Raw genomic sequence first — 13,937 nt, 5'->3', positions numbered from 1 at the left:
TGCCTCCTGTTTCCAAAGTTCATTATTAAGCTTTGTAATTTGAGTAATAGATTTCAGTTTGCTAAACTATCTAGGAAAACAGATTGCTGAATTCCTGGTCTCCAATCCCCCACCCGACCACCACTCCTATTCTCTTTTGAAATTACTATCCTTAACACACTTTGTTTACCCGCAACAAAGCATCAGAGCCTGTTAGGCTGTCTCCCTTCCTCATCTCTCTCTAGCTGTAAGACCCATGCTTTGCTTGGTTAGGATATGCACATTTTGACAGAACTGAGTTTCTCCTGTCCTGCTGAAATTAGTAGCTCAGATAAAAATTGGCCAAATTCCTCTGATGTGGAATTCATCTCAATTCCATAAATTTACATAGAGAGCCAGCAGCTGCAGTATGTTACAAAAAAAAATTTAAACATTTTGTATGCAACCTCACTGCCTGAAAACATTTAATCTAAATAACTAACTTATAATAAGATTATTTCCTGACCATGTAAGTCCCCCAAACAAAACTGATACGAAGAGCTCTAATTTAGTAACTGTTGCTATGCACTGTCTCCTATTCGTAGTGTCATGATCATTTACATTTTCTATGTACCAAAAATAATTAATTGTTTGAGAAATTGTATAAAAGCTGTGCAGCAAAGTTGAAAACTATTGCATCAAATAAATTGAGGTATTGATCAGATGTTTGTTACTAATTTACGAGAAAATTAGTTCCTGTATGGATAGAAATAATTGTAATTCTGATTTGTGGAAAGCTTTGTTTTTTTTACCTAATGTAATGTGTTTAGTGACCTGAAGTACTAGTATGTTAGAACTGTGGTTTAATGCTTGTGCTTTGAGTTTTCTAGTCTGTCCTTGCGTTCTTGCTGACTCTGTGTGCCTTTCCCTTGTGTATTTCTTACTTCTCTTCAGTTCGCAGCAGGGCCTCGGGCTGCCCACCACCAGGTATTTACCCCATTCACTTCATACATCTGGATTTTTGCCATTCAAAGTAGCCTCAATGAGTAGTTCTAACGTGTCTGATCAAACAGCTCATTTATTAAAAAGTGGGAGAAAATCCTTTAGCTCAAGATCAGGAAGCCAAAAATTGTTAAAATGTGTTTGAGTGGCAACTAATTTCAAGCTACAAAAGCTTGCTTCTTAAGTTCAGAATGGTGTTCTAGCAGCACCCCGTTTGGCCATCAAATAATTTGGTTTGACGGTCAGGTTCATTATTGGTTGAAATTATTTAACTCTCCTTCCCTGCCCCCACCACCATCGCCACTACTTTCCCGTTCCACTATTCTGAGTTGCTGAATGTGGAGCATTCCTTAATTATTTTTCATTCATGCCTCTACACCATACATTAAATATTCACGTATGAAACTAACTGAGGATTTTTTCAAAAAGCGAAGCTACCCACTTAGTTGCCTCTGCCACCTCTGAATCCAGCTCTCCCCGATGAAACCTCCGTATTAAGTTTTTCTGCATTTCCATGTTCTTATCTCCAAGAAACACATTGCTTTCTGTCTTAATATTTTCCAATCTGTTCTGGCCATCCAAATTCCCCTCCAGCCCCATTCTCAGCATCATTGATCCTTAGCTAAGCATTGTCGCTACTTCCTTCAAAAATGCCATCATCAACTTAAAGGAAAACCCTCAACCAGTCCATTTGGTTTATAATAGCATCTTAATTTTTATTTTCATTTCCAAGTCCTCCCACCATTTTTATAGACTCACAAATACATCTTTTGCTCAAGTCATGTTTACAAGCAACCTTCAGTGACATCATCTGCAGCACAGTGTTAGCTTCCATGTACAGCAGTGATACCCAGCCCGAAGTTCACATCATCTTCTGATTGTCCAGAATCTTTCTGGCATTAAGACTTGAATGAGATACGTTTTTTTCTCTAGCTTTACTGCCACAATTAAATCAAACATTCAAAGCCACTCTCATAAGGTTCCTGCCCCACCTGCCTTTGGAGGTATTGGTCTATGCAATTGCCACATTCATCCAATTCAAAGATGTGTGAAACATTGGCAATTCGTGCCAAGTTTTGTTTGCTTCCTGATATCGACTAAAGCTGATTCTGTTCACCTCCGAAAAATTGTTCTTGCTCCACTGCTGCAGCACTCCGGCCCACGCCCATGCCATCTAGACTGATTTTTTTTCAGTGCTCTGCTTGCCAACCTCCCAACTGCTATTCTCGGTGTCTTTGGCTATATGGTCCTTGCATTTCTTTAATTGTTTTAGCTGAGTCCCACTAGCTCCTTATACTCCAGCAGACTTACTGCAAGATTCTCTTCCTTTGCTTCAAATCTGTCCACCAACTTGTCATGCCCTACCTTAGTGATCTCTGGCTGTAACCTCCATGTGCATACTCAGCTGCTGTGATGCCTATGGGTTGCTCACTCCCTTTACTCTATCCTTGGCAGTGTTCTTTCACTTTGTTCTACCATTTGAAACTCCTTTGCTAAATCTGTTTCCTCTCTGCTTTTAAAAAAAAATAACTTTTGCTTACCGTTCCCAATTTTGTTTGCTCCCTCCATTTTCGTCTGCTGCTATATGAAACATTTTCCGAGACAACTTCCTGTACATCAGGTGAACTACAGAACAGTGTCCACTTGGATGACTCCTTTAACATAATGAAACATCCCAGGACGCTTCACAGGAACTTTATAAATCAAAATATAACACAGCCACATAAAGTGGTATTGGGTCAGATGACTGAAGGCTTGGTCAAAGAGAGAGCTTTCAAGAAGTGTCTTTTAAAAAAAATAAATTTAGAGTGCCCAATTCATTTTTTCCAATTAAGGGGCAATTTAGCATGGCCAATTCGCCTAACCTGCACATCTTTTCGGTTGTGGGTCCGAAATCCACGCAAACACGGGGAGAATGTACAAACTCCGCATGGACAGTGATCCAGAGCCGGGATCGAACCTGGGACCTCGGTGTCTTGAGGCAGCAGTGCTATCCACTGCACCACCGTGCTGCCCTCAAGAAGTGTCTTAAAGGAAAGTAAGATCAAGAGGTGGAGAGATGTAGATTTAGATATTCCAGCGCTTGTGCTCTAACCATCTGAAGGCATAGGCAGCAGTGGTGGGGCAATTAAATTGGGGATGCACAAGAGGCCAGAACTAGAGGAGCACAAAATACAGCGATAGGGAGTGTCATGACCATGGAAGGATTTGAAAAAAAGATAAGAATTTTAAAGTCAAGAAATGTTTGACCCTTGACCAGGAGCCAGGATAGGTCAGCGAGCACAGGTGAACCACGCTTGCAGTGAGTTAAGTCTCAGGCAGCAGGGTTTTGGATGAGCTCAAGTTTATGGAGGACAATGAGGGAGACCAGGTAAGAGTGGGTTGGAATGGTTGAGTCTGGAGATAACAAAGGCATGAATGGGGCTTCAGGGACAGATGAGCTGAGACAATTACTAAGTCAGACGCAGTAACAGAGGTGGAAATAGGGAATCTTCGTGATGGCATGGATATGGGGTCAGAAGCTCATCTCTGATCAATTGTGACACCAAGGTTGTGAACAGACTGCCTTAATCTCAGACTGTTGCCAGGGAGAAGCACAGTGTTGGTAGCCAAGGAATGTAGTTTGAAGTGGGGACTGATAACAATGGCTTCAGACTTCCCAATATTTTATTGGAGGAAAATTCTTCTCACCCGATACTGGATATCAGGTAAGCAATCTGATAATTTAGCAACAGGGGAGCTGTTTAGCAGTTTAGCAGCTGATGTGAAGTAGAGCTGGGTGTCATCAATGCAGATGTGAAAACTGACACTGTGTGCCTTTGGATGATGACGCCAAAGGTATCATGTAGATGGAGGGAGACAAGTATAGATTCTTGGGGGACATCAGCAGTAATGGTCCGGGAGCAGGAAGTGAAGTCATTGCATGTTATTCTCTGGCTGTGATTAGAGAGATGAGGATGAAACCAAGTATGAGCAATCGCACCCAGCTGGATGGCAGAAGAGAAGCGTTCATTGATATCATAGAATTCCTACAGTGCAGAATGAGGCCATTCAGTCTGCACTGACCCTCTGAAACAGCACCATACCTAGGCCGACTCTCCTGCCCTATTCCTATACACCCAACCTGTACATGTTTGGAGACTATGGGGCAAATTAGCATGGCCAAACCACCTAATCTGCACATTTTAGGACTGTGTGAGGAAACCGGAGTACCCGGAGGGAACATGGGGAGAACGTGCAAATTCCATACAGTCACCAAAGGCTAGAATTGAACCTGGGTTCCTGATGCTGTGAGGCAGCACTGTGCCACCGTGCTGCCCCACTTTGGAGGAGAATGGGATGGTGAATTGTGTCATAGGCTGCAGACAGATTGAGAAAGACAAGGAGGGAAAGTTTACCTTTGCACGGTTACGGAACTATAAGCCATTTGAATCCAAGGTTTAATACCATTTATAAAAATAATGGTGGAGCATTTTGTAAAAGTTTTTCTGTAATCAGAGTGCAGGGAATTTTTAAAAAAACAACAACTTTTCAGTACCCATAAACACTTAATAATTGCATTTCCTTTGGACTGGCAGTGTGTGTAATCTGCTGGCCTGTGTTTTCCATTCCAACAGTAGTAGTGATGACTTTTCCTCTTCTCGCCTTCTCCTTTCTGTTAAAGCACACAAGGTTTTGGATTCTTGTTGAGCTTACCATTTTTGCTTCCCTCCTCAGTTTCCTTTGAATACTCCTTTGAACTGAAATTGAAATTTTCATCTTAATTTCGTAGCAATAATCCACACTATTTAGTTATCTGTGCCATTCATTCACCATCATCGGATATCAATTAGGGAATGTTACAAGTGTACATGTTTAGAGAAGCGAACTCCCCTTTTAACAACATTGTCCTTTTAACAATAACTGAGCATTCAACAGCAAACGGGCTGTGTGTGTGGTTTTCAGCCTTGGTGCCATATATGCTATGAACTTGCCAATAACTCTGAAGAAAGTTATTTTCTGAATAATGACAGCTGATATTAGCATTTGTTGTTCTTATCCAACTTTGTTTTGGACAATGTTTCCTGAATCCTTTTTCATGCACCCTGCTCATCTTGAGTAACTTATGTGATCGATTTTAATTTTGCAAATATTTAAAGTAGTATATTGCTTGGACGGTAATGAGATTGCTGCCATTTCGAATTGAAGACGCTTGTCATTTTTAGTCGAGCAGTTATGTTTGATCAGGTTTTGGAACTACCTTTGAAGGACAGTAAAGGGTGATGGTGATCTTCTGTAATTTTACTTTTTTCAACTGTGGACATTTATTGTTGTTCTCAATTTTGCAATTCAAAACCCATGCTAATTCGCATGGGACTACTGGTGAAACTTGTGTGACCTGGGATCAGACTTTTTTTAGTACTCTAATACCTGTCATTAAAAAAAACTTTGAAACTGATTTTAAAAGTATTTGTGATAAATAGAATATGTCATGGACAACAGCTGAGCTGTGGCAAATACCTCCATTGGTGAGATGCTCACCTGTGGAAATGTAGTGCCAACCATGACCTGTTCTTGGTTGTCATTTGGCTGAGTGCATTGCATAGGAGAGATTTAATCAATTCTGAATGCAAAGTGGCTGTAAAATGAAAAAAACAAAATTCTCTCATGCTATGAAAACCATTAACAATGAAAAATGTTGGGACATTTGTTTTCTAACGCAGAATCATTTACATTAACCTGTGGGTGGAAATTTTTGTTACTGGAGGACATTGTTGATTTTAAATAATTTTCTTTCATCCCCTTCCCCAACTCAAAAAGGATGCATTTTCACCACCGACATTTTTAAGTTGCTTCATTTAGAACATAGATGGAAGTTCCTCTGGTTGCTCCGTTGGTATATAACAATGCAACTGAGCCATACAAACCAGGATGGGCCAAAATGTATTCCAGATCTGCATTCAATTTGCTGAACTCAGCCAGGACGCAGAGCTGGAGCAGTGTTAACAGTGCTCAAAGAACAGCGTAAATCAGGCAGGGATCACACTCCCTGAAACCAGCAAATGATGGAAATACTCAGCTGGTCAGTATATCCATAAAGAGAACAGATATGTTAAAGTTTCAGATGTGGTTCCTACATCACAACACTGTTACAACTGAACATGTCTTCTCTCTCCACAATGTTGCTGGACTTGTTAAGCATTTCCACCATTTACTGTGCTTCTTTCGTATTTCCAGCATCTTAAGTTCCCACCACTGATTCTTATCCTTCCTGGAAATTGCAAACAGGTGAAAATCAGGGGGGGTTAGCATTAAATTTAGCTGTTTGAATAGCATGTTCTCCTGCGCTTCTTTGTAGGCTCACACATGAATGGATACTCGGGCAGAGTAGGGAAGGGGATCCCTATGCCAGTAGGAGTCAGATGAGACAAAGTGGAAAAGGAAAAATAAATGAATTTGTTGGTAATGGATCATGTTTGACATTAATACCACTAAAATATGCCTCATTCCTGATTTGAGTTTGTTGGTTTAATTTGCTTAAATTTGAACATGATATGTTACATCATGTTCAATTTCATATTTTGGCATTAGTGGAGTAGTGCAGTGGTTAGGTAACTGCACCTGCAATCCAGACGACTGGGCTAATAATCCAGAGAACATGATTTCACTTGAATGTGAAATCAATTTAAAAATAAAATAAAAAGGAAACTGTAAAAAAGCTACTTCAACTATATGACCTTGATTGTTCATAAAAACGTAATGGTTAGCTAATGTCCTGAAAGAAACCTACCATGCTTAACTAGCCTGGCTTGTGTGACTCCACTTGCACACCAATGTGGTTGACTCTGAACTGCCTATGAATAGGCCACTCTGTTTTATCAAACAGTTTCTAGAAGTTCAGAAGGAAGAGCCACTACCTCAGGGCAACTAGATATGGGCCATAGAAAATGTCCAGTGCCCGCGTTCCTGACAATTCAAAATATTCCCCAAGGTGACGTGCTTAATTTATTGTCTCTACTTTCTTTTATGGAAAGTTAGATGCTGATCCAGTGTGGTATTGATGAGCGTCGGGATCAGAATTTTCTTCCCTTCTGCAATCGAGATGGGCAGTGGCAAGTGACCCAGAGGGGGTAATTGAAACCCTGATTGCAAATTTTCAACTATGAAAGTCTTGCGTGCCTATCTGGCTCCTCTGTTAGAAATTTGCACTCATTTAATAATGCAGTATTTTAAAACTTTCAGACCATCACAGGTTGTAGGCTATTTCTTTGCTATGCATTTACAGTATTGAGCAAATTCACTTGGGACATTTCAGTCTGGAATTCAAGCTGCGCAATATTGTATAAGCTCCGAAAGAGTTTGCAACACATTTCTTTGTCCTCTCTTTTAACAAGTGTTAACTGAACTGTTTAATTCTCCAACATACAGGGAACTTCATCTGTTCGCATTACATATTCAAAAGATAGCACTGACCAGCAAAATATTGGGGTTTTATATCTTGGCTATTCCCTCACATATTCATTGCGGTTCTATAAACAGTATAGGCTACCCACCCCAAGTGTGTGATGCGGTATAGAAGATTTTACGTTCTCATGGATTCTGGAAAGTTCAAGATACCACTTTCATCTAATGAGTGAGGATGAATCTCATGACTGCTGTTATTGAGTTGTGACATTTCCCCCATGTGTTGGATGAGTGGTGTCATGTGATCCTCCTTCCAGGTTAAGTTTCAGATGTTAATGTTTTCATAGTATTGGTTCTATAGCTACCCTCGTGTACTGACATTTTTCAACAGGTACATTCGTTTTTCAAAAATTGCCTAAGCCCAAAAGCTGATCCACAGGAACATAATAGCCATACATAGCACAGAACAGTTGAAAAATATATGGAAGGTCAGTATTGCCTTTTTTAAACAGAACGTTGCCTAAAGGATAAAGTTATGCATGCTTATTGTTGTATTTGTTATGATAAATCAATATTCTCTGCAGCTGAAAATCCAGTCTGGGTGTCCGAATAATCTCAGCAATTGAGGTATTGTAGATTACTTTCGTGCGACTCCAGGGCACGATTTTTGCAATTCCCTTTTAATATAGATAATTCTCTTTTCTATCTTTTTAATGCAGCTTTTACCTGCCTTTCTGCTGTATTTGTCTTACAAGTAGCTGCAGTCTTTAAGTTTCTGCTTAATAAAAACTATGAAAATGATTTGAATGTAAATTATGTCCCCAGTTTTACTTGTTGAAATTGTTTCATTCCCTGTAAGGGCCATTGAGCCTCCCTCTTTCCCTTGTGTAGCACCCTGTTTCCTAGATCATCAATTAAGTGTTTGTTCTTGATGCTAACTTTCCAGTGTTGTGAACTTTGTCCCCTTCTGTCTAGTGTGGGTGGGAAGTACTCTGTCCTCCTTGAGATAGTAGGATTGGAATCGGAAACTGAAACATCAGGCACAAAACCTGCTGCCTGAAACTCAGTAGTGTAGCTGCCCATCCAGTGTTTCTTCAAGGCAATAGATTAGATGGTTAAGTGAAAGCTGTCTTCACAATGCTTGAACCCATTGTCACAATATATGAACGTGTATGGCCCTAAACTTACTTTATTGATTGCATCCTGAAAACTCCTTTCAGTCACACTTGAAACTTATAAATTGACCTGAGAAAGAGAGGTTCTCATGAATCGGCCTCTCCTGGCCCAATGCTAACTTGTAAACCTAGTTGTATGTGAGGTTTGAGTCTGCTGCTGGGGCGAGGAAGCCATGTTAACTCCTGTCTAGGGGAGGCGGTGGAATAGGGCATTGTCACTGAACTGGTAATCCAGAGACCCATGTCATGCCCAGGGGACCTGAGTTCGAATCCCACCACGGCAGATGGTGAAATTTGAATTCAATAAAAATCTGGAAATAAAAGTCTGATGATGACCATGAAACCATTGTAAACTGTCATAAAAGCCTATCTGGTTCACTAATGTCCTTTAGGGAAGAAAATCTTCCATCCTTATCCAGTCTGACCTACATGTGATTCCAGATCTGCAGCAATGTGATTGCCTCTTACCAGCATTTTGAAATGCCGCTCCGTTCAAGGGCAATTAGGGATGAGCAATAAATGCTGGCCCAGCTAGTGACGCCCACATCCCATGATGAATAGAAACATTTCTCTGAAAATTCATTGAAAACACTGCCAGCATAAATGCAGCTACATGCGTTTGCTGCCAGTATGGGGAATTAAAATGGAATTGAATTGCGCTGCCTTCCCCAAAATATCCTTCTGCTTTAGTGAGGCACTTCCCATTATCTTACTTCAGTAACTGCCTGAACCTGCTCATAGGCAGCTATCACTAGCTGACTCAGAACCATTTGGTTCAATTTAGATCCAGTATATAAACAGGACAGCGCAGGTTGCAATGCGATGCAAATAATAAACCTGAGATTTGCCTTGTATTGCATCTGTGCAATGAGGAAAAAGTAAATTTTCCCAGCATCATCTGTTTATCAACGTTAGGGTGCAGTATGTGTTAAGTTTACAGTCTCCAGATATGACGCATGTTGGAATTTGGCACGTACACTGCAGTACATAATCACTGAGCAGCAGTGTAAAAATGTTGGCATCCTGCCTTCGTGTTGCTCTTCAATATTAAACAAGTACAGATGTGCTAAGCCCCATGAACCTTCTGCAGTGATGACCGTCACTGGTTTTCCTGGCTGTTCTGGGAGCACTTCATTTCCTTGCATTTAAACCAAGACCATGTCTCCTTTTATCCAACAAAATATAACAATAGATCTGAATTAGTTGGCACTTGTACCAACATCACAACAACATTATCTGAAACGTCATTTGTTTGAACTTTAACTTCCCAATGAATTTGCCAGTTTTCCTTTCTCCGACCGTACTTTTGTTTCATCGTAATATATCTTGTTATCCCATTAGTTTGCAATTATTAAATCAATTAAGTAGATGCATATTTATTATCCAGGTAAACCTGTTTCCAGACTAATAACAAAGAATGAAGAAGTGATGATTTCCAGCTGCTCTCAAAAGCAAAGCACGACCCAGGCTATTTCTGGGTTTATAGGAATACGGGGGAAAACAGTGATCTTCTATTAAGGAGACTCTTGTTTCAACCAAAGATGGACTTCCGGATGTTTCCTATTTCCAACATAGACTGAATAATTGTGCCCTGTTGCCTTGAAGTCAAGCCACGGAAGTGACATAATATAAAAGCAAATTACTGCGGATGCTGGAATCTGAAACCAAAAAGAAAATGCTGGAAAATCTCAGCAGGTCTAGCAGCATCTGTAGGGAGAAAAAAGAGATAATGTTTCGAGTTAGCTCTTTTCTTTCCCTACAGATGCTGCCAGACTTGCTGAGATTTTCCAGCATTTTCTTTTTGGTCACTGAAGTGACATTGTCACTTGGCCTACTTTCCACATTGATGTTGGTACATGGCGGCAAGTTTTACATTTTGGTTGCTATACTTCAATACTGTGTTGGCATTAGCTTATCAAAATGCTCTCACTAGCAATGACAGAACTATGTTCATGTGAACTTCACCACCCTGGTAGTTTTGAACTCAACATACTTTCTTCCGGCACTATTCATATTTATTTCTGCGTTGGAACACTCACAATGCAGTTCCATTGATATAATTCTGCCATTTTATGTTTTACTGAAACCCTAGTGGCAAAGTGATTTCCTTTATACAAAATACAGGTGCATTTCAAGGATATAAGTAAATTTGTCATTTTTATTCAAACAACTTATACTTCTATAGCACCTTTAACATAATGAAACATTCCTAGATGCTTCACAGGGGCAATATAAAATAAAGTATAACACTGAACCACATATGGAGATATTAGATTAAATGACCAAACACTGAGTCAAGCAGACAGGTCTTGAGCAGTGAGTTGAAAGAGAAAAGTGAGTACGGAGCAAATTCCAGAGTTTGGGGCCTAGGCAACTGAACACATGCCCACCAAAAATGAGGCAGTTATGGATGGGAATACAGAAGAGGTCAGAACTAGAGGGGCACAAATAGTTTGGAAGACTGTTGGTTAGAGGAGATTACAGAGACTGGGAGGGGCAAGTCCATGGCGGAATTTAAAAACGAGGATGAGAATTTTAAAACAAGATTTTGCTTGACTAGGCGCCAGTGTAGGTCAGTGCGCTGACTGGGGAACAGAACTTGGTGCGTGTTAAGACATGGGTGGCAGAGCTTTGAATGAGTCATTGTTGTTTTCAAACCAGTGGAGCACTCTAGCCAATTTAGAAGTTCTAGATTTACTGAAAGCCGCTTCAACTTGACTGAACAGGAGTCCTGTGTTCTGGAAGGCTAGTGGGCCCTCCAGGTCCTCTGCCGAAAGCATATACTTTGTGGATTTCCACAAATGTTTCTCTACACTTAGCCAGACGGAGTGAAGGGATGACATCTACTGCACAACAACTTTTAGAATTGAAGTGCCAGTGGGAGGTGGTTAGTGCTGTCTCTTAGTGCCCAAAAGGTTAGGTTGGGTTACAGGGATAGGGTGGGGGCCTGACTCAAGGTAGGGTGCTCGTTCAGAGGATCGGTGCAGACTCGATGGGCTGAATGGCCTCCTGCACCGTAAGGATTTTATGATTCTATTAAGCTTGAAATCAAGACCAATTCGGTTTTTAAAGAAAATGTTTTTTTGAGGCATTTATAATTTTTAACACTTTTCAACAATACCATCTAACAGAACACGTAACAAAATAACCATCATTCCCGCCAAATACAAACCCCAACCAACATGGCTTATAAAAACACACCGTCAGCCCTTCCCGGCCCTCCCGCCATTGGTTTTCCTACCCTTATTCGTCACTTCCAAGCCCCCCGCTTTTTTCCCCCCATCTAGTTTTTCTCGAAGAAGTCGATGAACGGCTGCCACCTCTGAGCGAACCCCTGTAATGAACCCGTCAAGGCAAATTTAATTTTTTCCAGCCTGAGAAACCACGGCATCTCGCTAACCCAAAGCCCCGACTTCGGAGGCTCGGAGACGCCACCTCTGGACTCGGAGCCACCCTCCCAGGATCTCTGACATGACGTCCGCAAATCCCTGCCAAAAGCCCCTCAGCCTCAGACGCGTTCAGAACATGTATACATGATTCGCAGGACTTCCCCTACATTGTCCACACCTGTCCTTCACCTCAAAGAACCTGCTCATCTGGGCCACAGCCAAATGAGCACTGTGGACCACCTTGAATCGGATCAAGCTGAGCCTGGCACATGACGAGGACCCGAAGCACATTAGCATAGTGGTTAGCACAGTTGCTTCACAGCTCCTGGGTCCCAGGTTCAATTCCTGGCTTGGGTCACTGTCTGTGCAGAGTCTGCACATTCTCCCAGTATTTGCGTGGGTTTCCTCCGGGTACTCCAATTTCCTCCCACAGTCCAAAGATGTGCAGGTTAGGTGGATTGGCTATGCTAAATTGCCCGTAGTAAAAAAAGGTTAGGTGCGGTTACGGGGATAGGATGGAGATGTCGGGATAGGGTGGAGGTGTGGGCATAGGTAGGGTGCTCTTTCCAAGGGCTGGTGCAGACTTGATGGGCCGAATGGCCTCCTCCTGCACTGTAAATTCTATGATAACTCTCCGCAATGCCTCCTCCCGTAACCCAGCTTCCAACTCTTTCTCTCCCCCCCCCCCCCCCCCAAAAAAACTCTAGTACAATTGGTCTTGATAAGTGGGTAGTGGGGAGGGGTCGGTGTTGGAACGAGTGGAGGCGGCATCCTGTAAGGGCACGTGTTTGAGGGCATTGTTAATGGCCCCTCTGCTGTTCTCGCCAGCTGCATACTCCACAAGCCTGTTAGTAGTGGCAGCTCTGAGGGTGTGGCTGCAACATAGGGGTTTGGAGGGGGCATCGGTGTGGCACCGATATGCGATAACCATCAGTTCGCTCCGGGAAGTTCTCTTCTTCCCACTTTCTCTTCATCTCTCTTATTGTGTCTCCCTCCCACTCCATCAGCTCCTTACAGATCTCCGAGACCTTCCCCTCCCCAACTCCTGCTCTCGACATCATCTTATCCTGTAACCCCATTTACGGGAGGGGTGGTGCCCACACCGATGCCCCCTCCAAACCCCTATGCTGCTGCCACTGTCGCCACACCCTCAGAGCTGCCACTACTAACGGGCTTGTGGAGTATGCAGCCGGCGAGAACGGCAGAGGTGCCATTAACAATGCCCTCAAACACGTGCCCTTACAGGATGCCGCCTCCACTCACTCCCACACCGACCCCTCCCCCACTACCCACTTACAAAGACTCACTTACTAGGTGACAATTTTCTCCATGGACACAAGTGGAGTGAGTTAGATCAAACCATTTCCTAGACTTTCAACCAGGGTTTCTCTGCTGATCAGTGTATGAACATATGAGGGAAGCCTTGGAGAGCATGGAGACTTAGGTAAGAATAGAAATAGCTCAACTGCTTACAATGCTTTCATACAGCCTTCTTACTGAATGGATCACAGTCTGGACTTTTGCAATTGACCAAGGTCCCTAGGATATATCTTTCACAAAAAAGGCAGATCACAGGCTGAGATTTGGAATTGAAATTCTTCTGGAAGTGATAATTTTTAGAATTATATGGGGTTTATGGCACAGAAGCAAGGCACATGTCCCAACTGGTCCATTGTAGCATTTCAGCTCCACTCAATCCTTCCCCTGTCTTTTCTCATCTAATTCTACCTATTTCCTTCTCTCATGCTCAGATGTATCAATGTGATTTGCTTCAACCACTCCCTGTGAAATCCGCTCTCGCTACTCTTTGAGTCGGGAAATTTTGAATACATTCCCTTTTGGATTTCTTGGTGACTCTCTTACATTTAATGATCCCTCGTTAGCTCTACCCATAAGTGGAAACATTGCACGGATTTATCCCAAGCCTCTGTTGGCCTGGTCTATGGTGGACATGGGGAAGAAATATGGCAAAAAATACATAAATTGGTTTCACTTTGGCGTAAATTTACAGTGGGATCTTCCACTGGTG

The 13,937-nt window shown here is 42.0% G+C and overlaps 1 protein-coding gene across 24 annotated transcripts in view; it reads left to right on the top strand.

Annotated features, from left to right (window-relative positions):
* eif4g3b (eukaryotic translation initiation factor 4 gamma, 3b) overlaps nt 1-13,937 on the top strand; it is a 480,107-nt gene that overhangs the window by 215,849 nt on the left and 250,321 nt on the right. For 19 of the 24 annotated variants that reach the window (XM_072478530.1, XM_072478528.1, XM_072478527.1 and 16 more), the window contains one exon: nt 913-945. The exons of 4 other annotated variants lie outside the window; for them this stretch is intronic. In XM_072478530.1, coding sequence (XP_072334631.1) covers nt 913-945 — 33 coding nt within the window. Of the gene's footprint in view, nt 1-912; nt 946-7,729; nt 7,833-13,937 lie in introns of those variants that run through there. One more of the 24 variants, XM_072478535.1, reaches the window with a different exon arrangement.

This window comes from Scyliorhinus torazame, chromosome 16, assembly GCF_047496885.1.
Source record: "Scyliorhinus torazame isolate Kashiwa2021f chromosome 16, sScyTor2.1, whole genome shotgun sequence".
NCBI classification, from domain to species: domain Eukaryota; kingdom Metazoa; phylum Chordata; class Chondrichthyes; order Carcharhiniformes; family Scyliorhinidae; genus Scyliorhinus; species Scyliorhinus torazame.
This window is presented reverse-complemented; position numbering and strand designations above follow the sequence as displayed.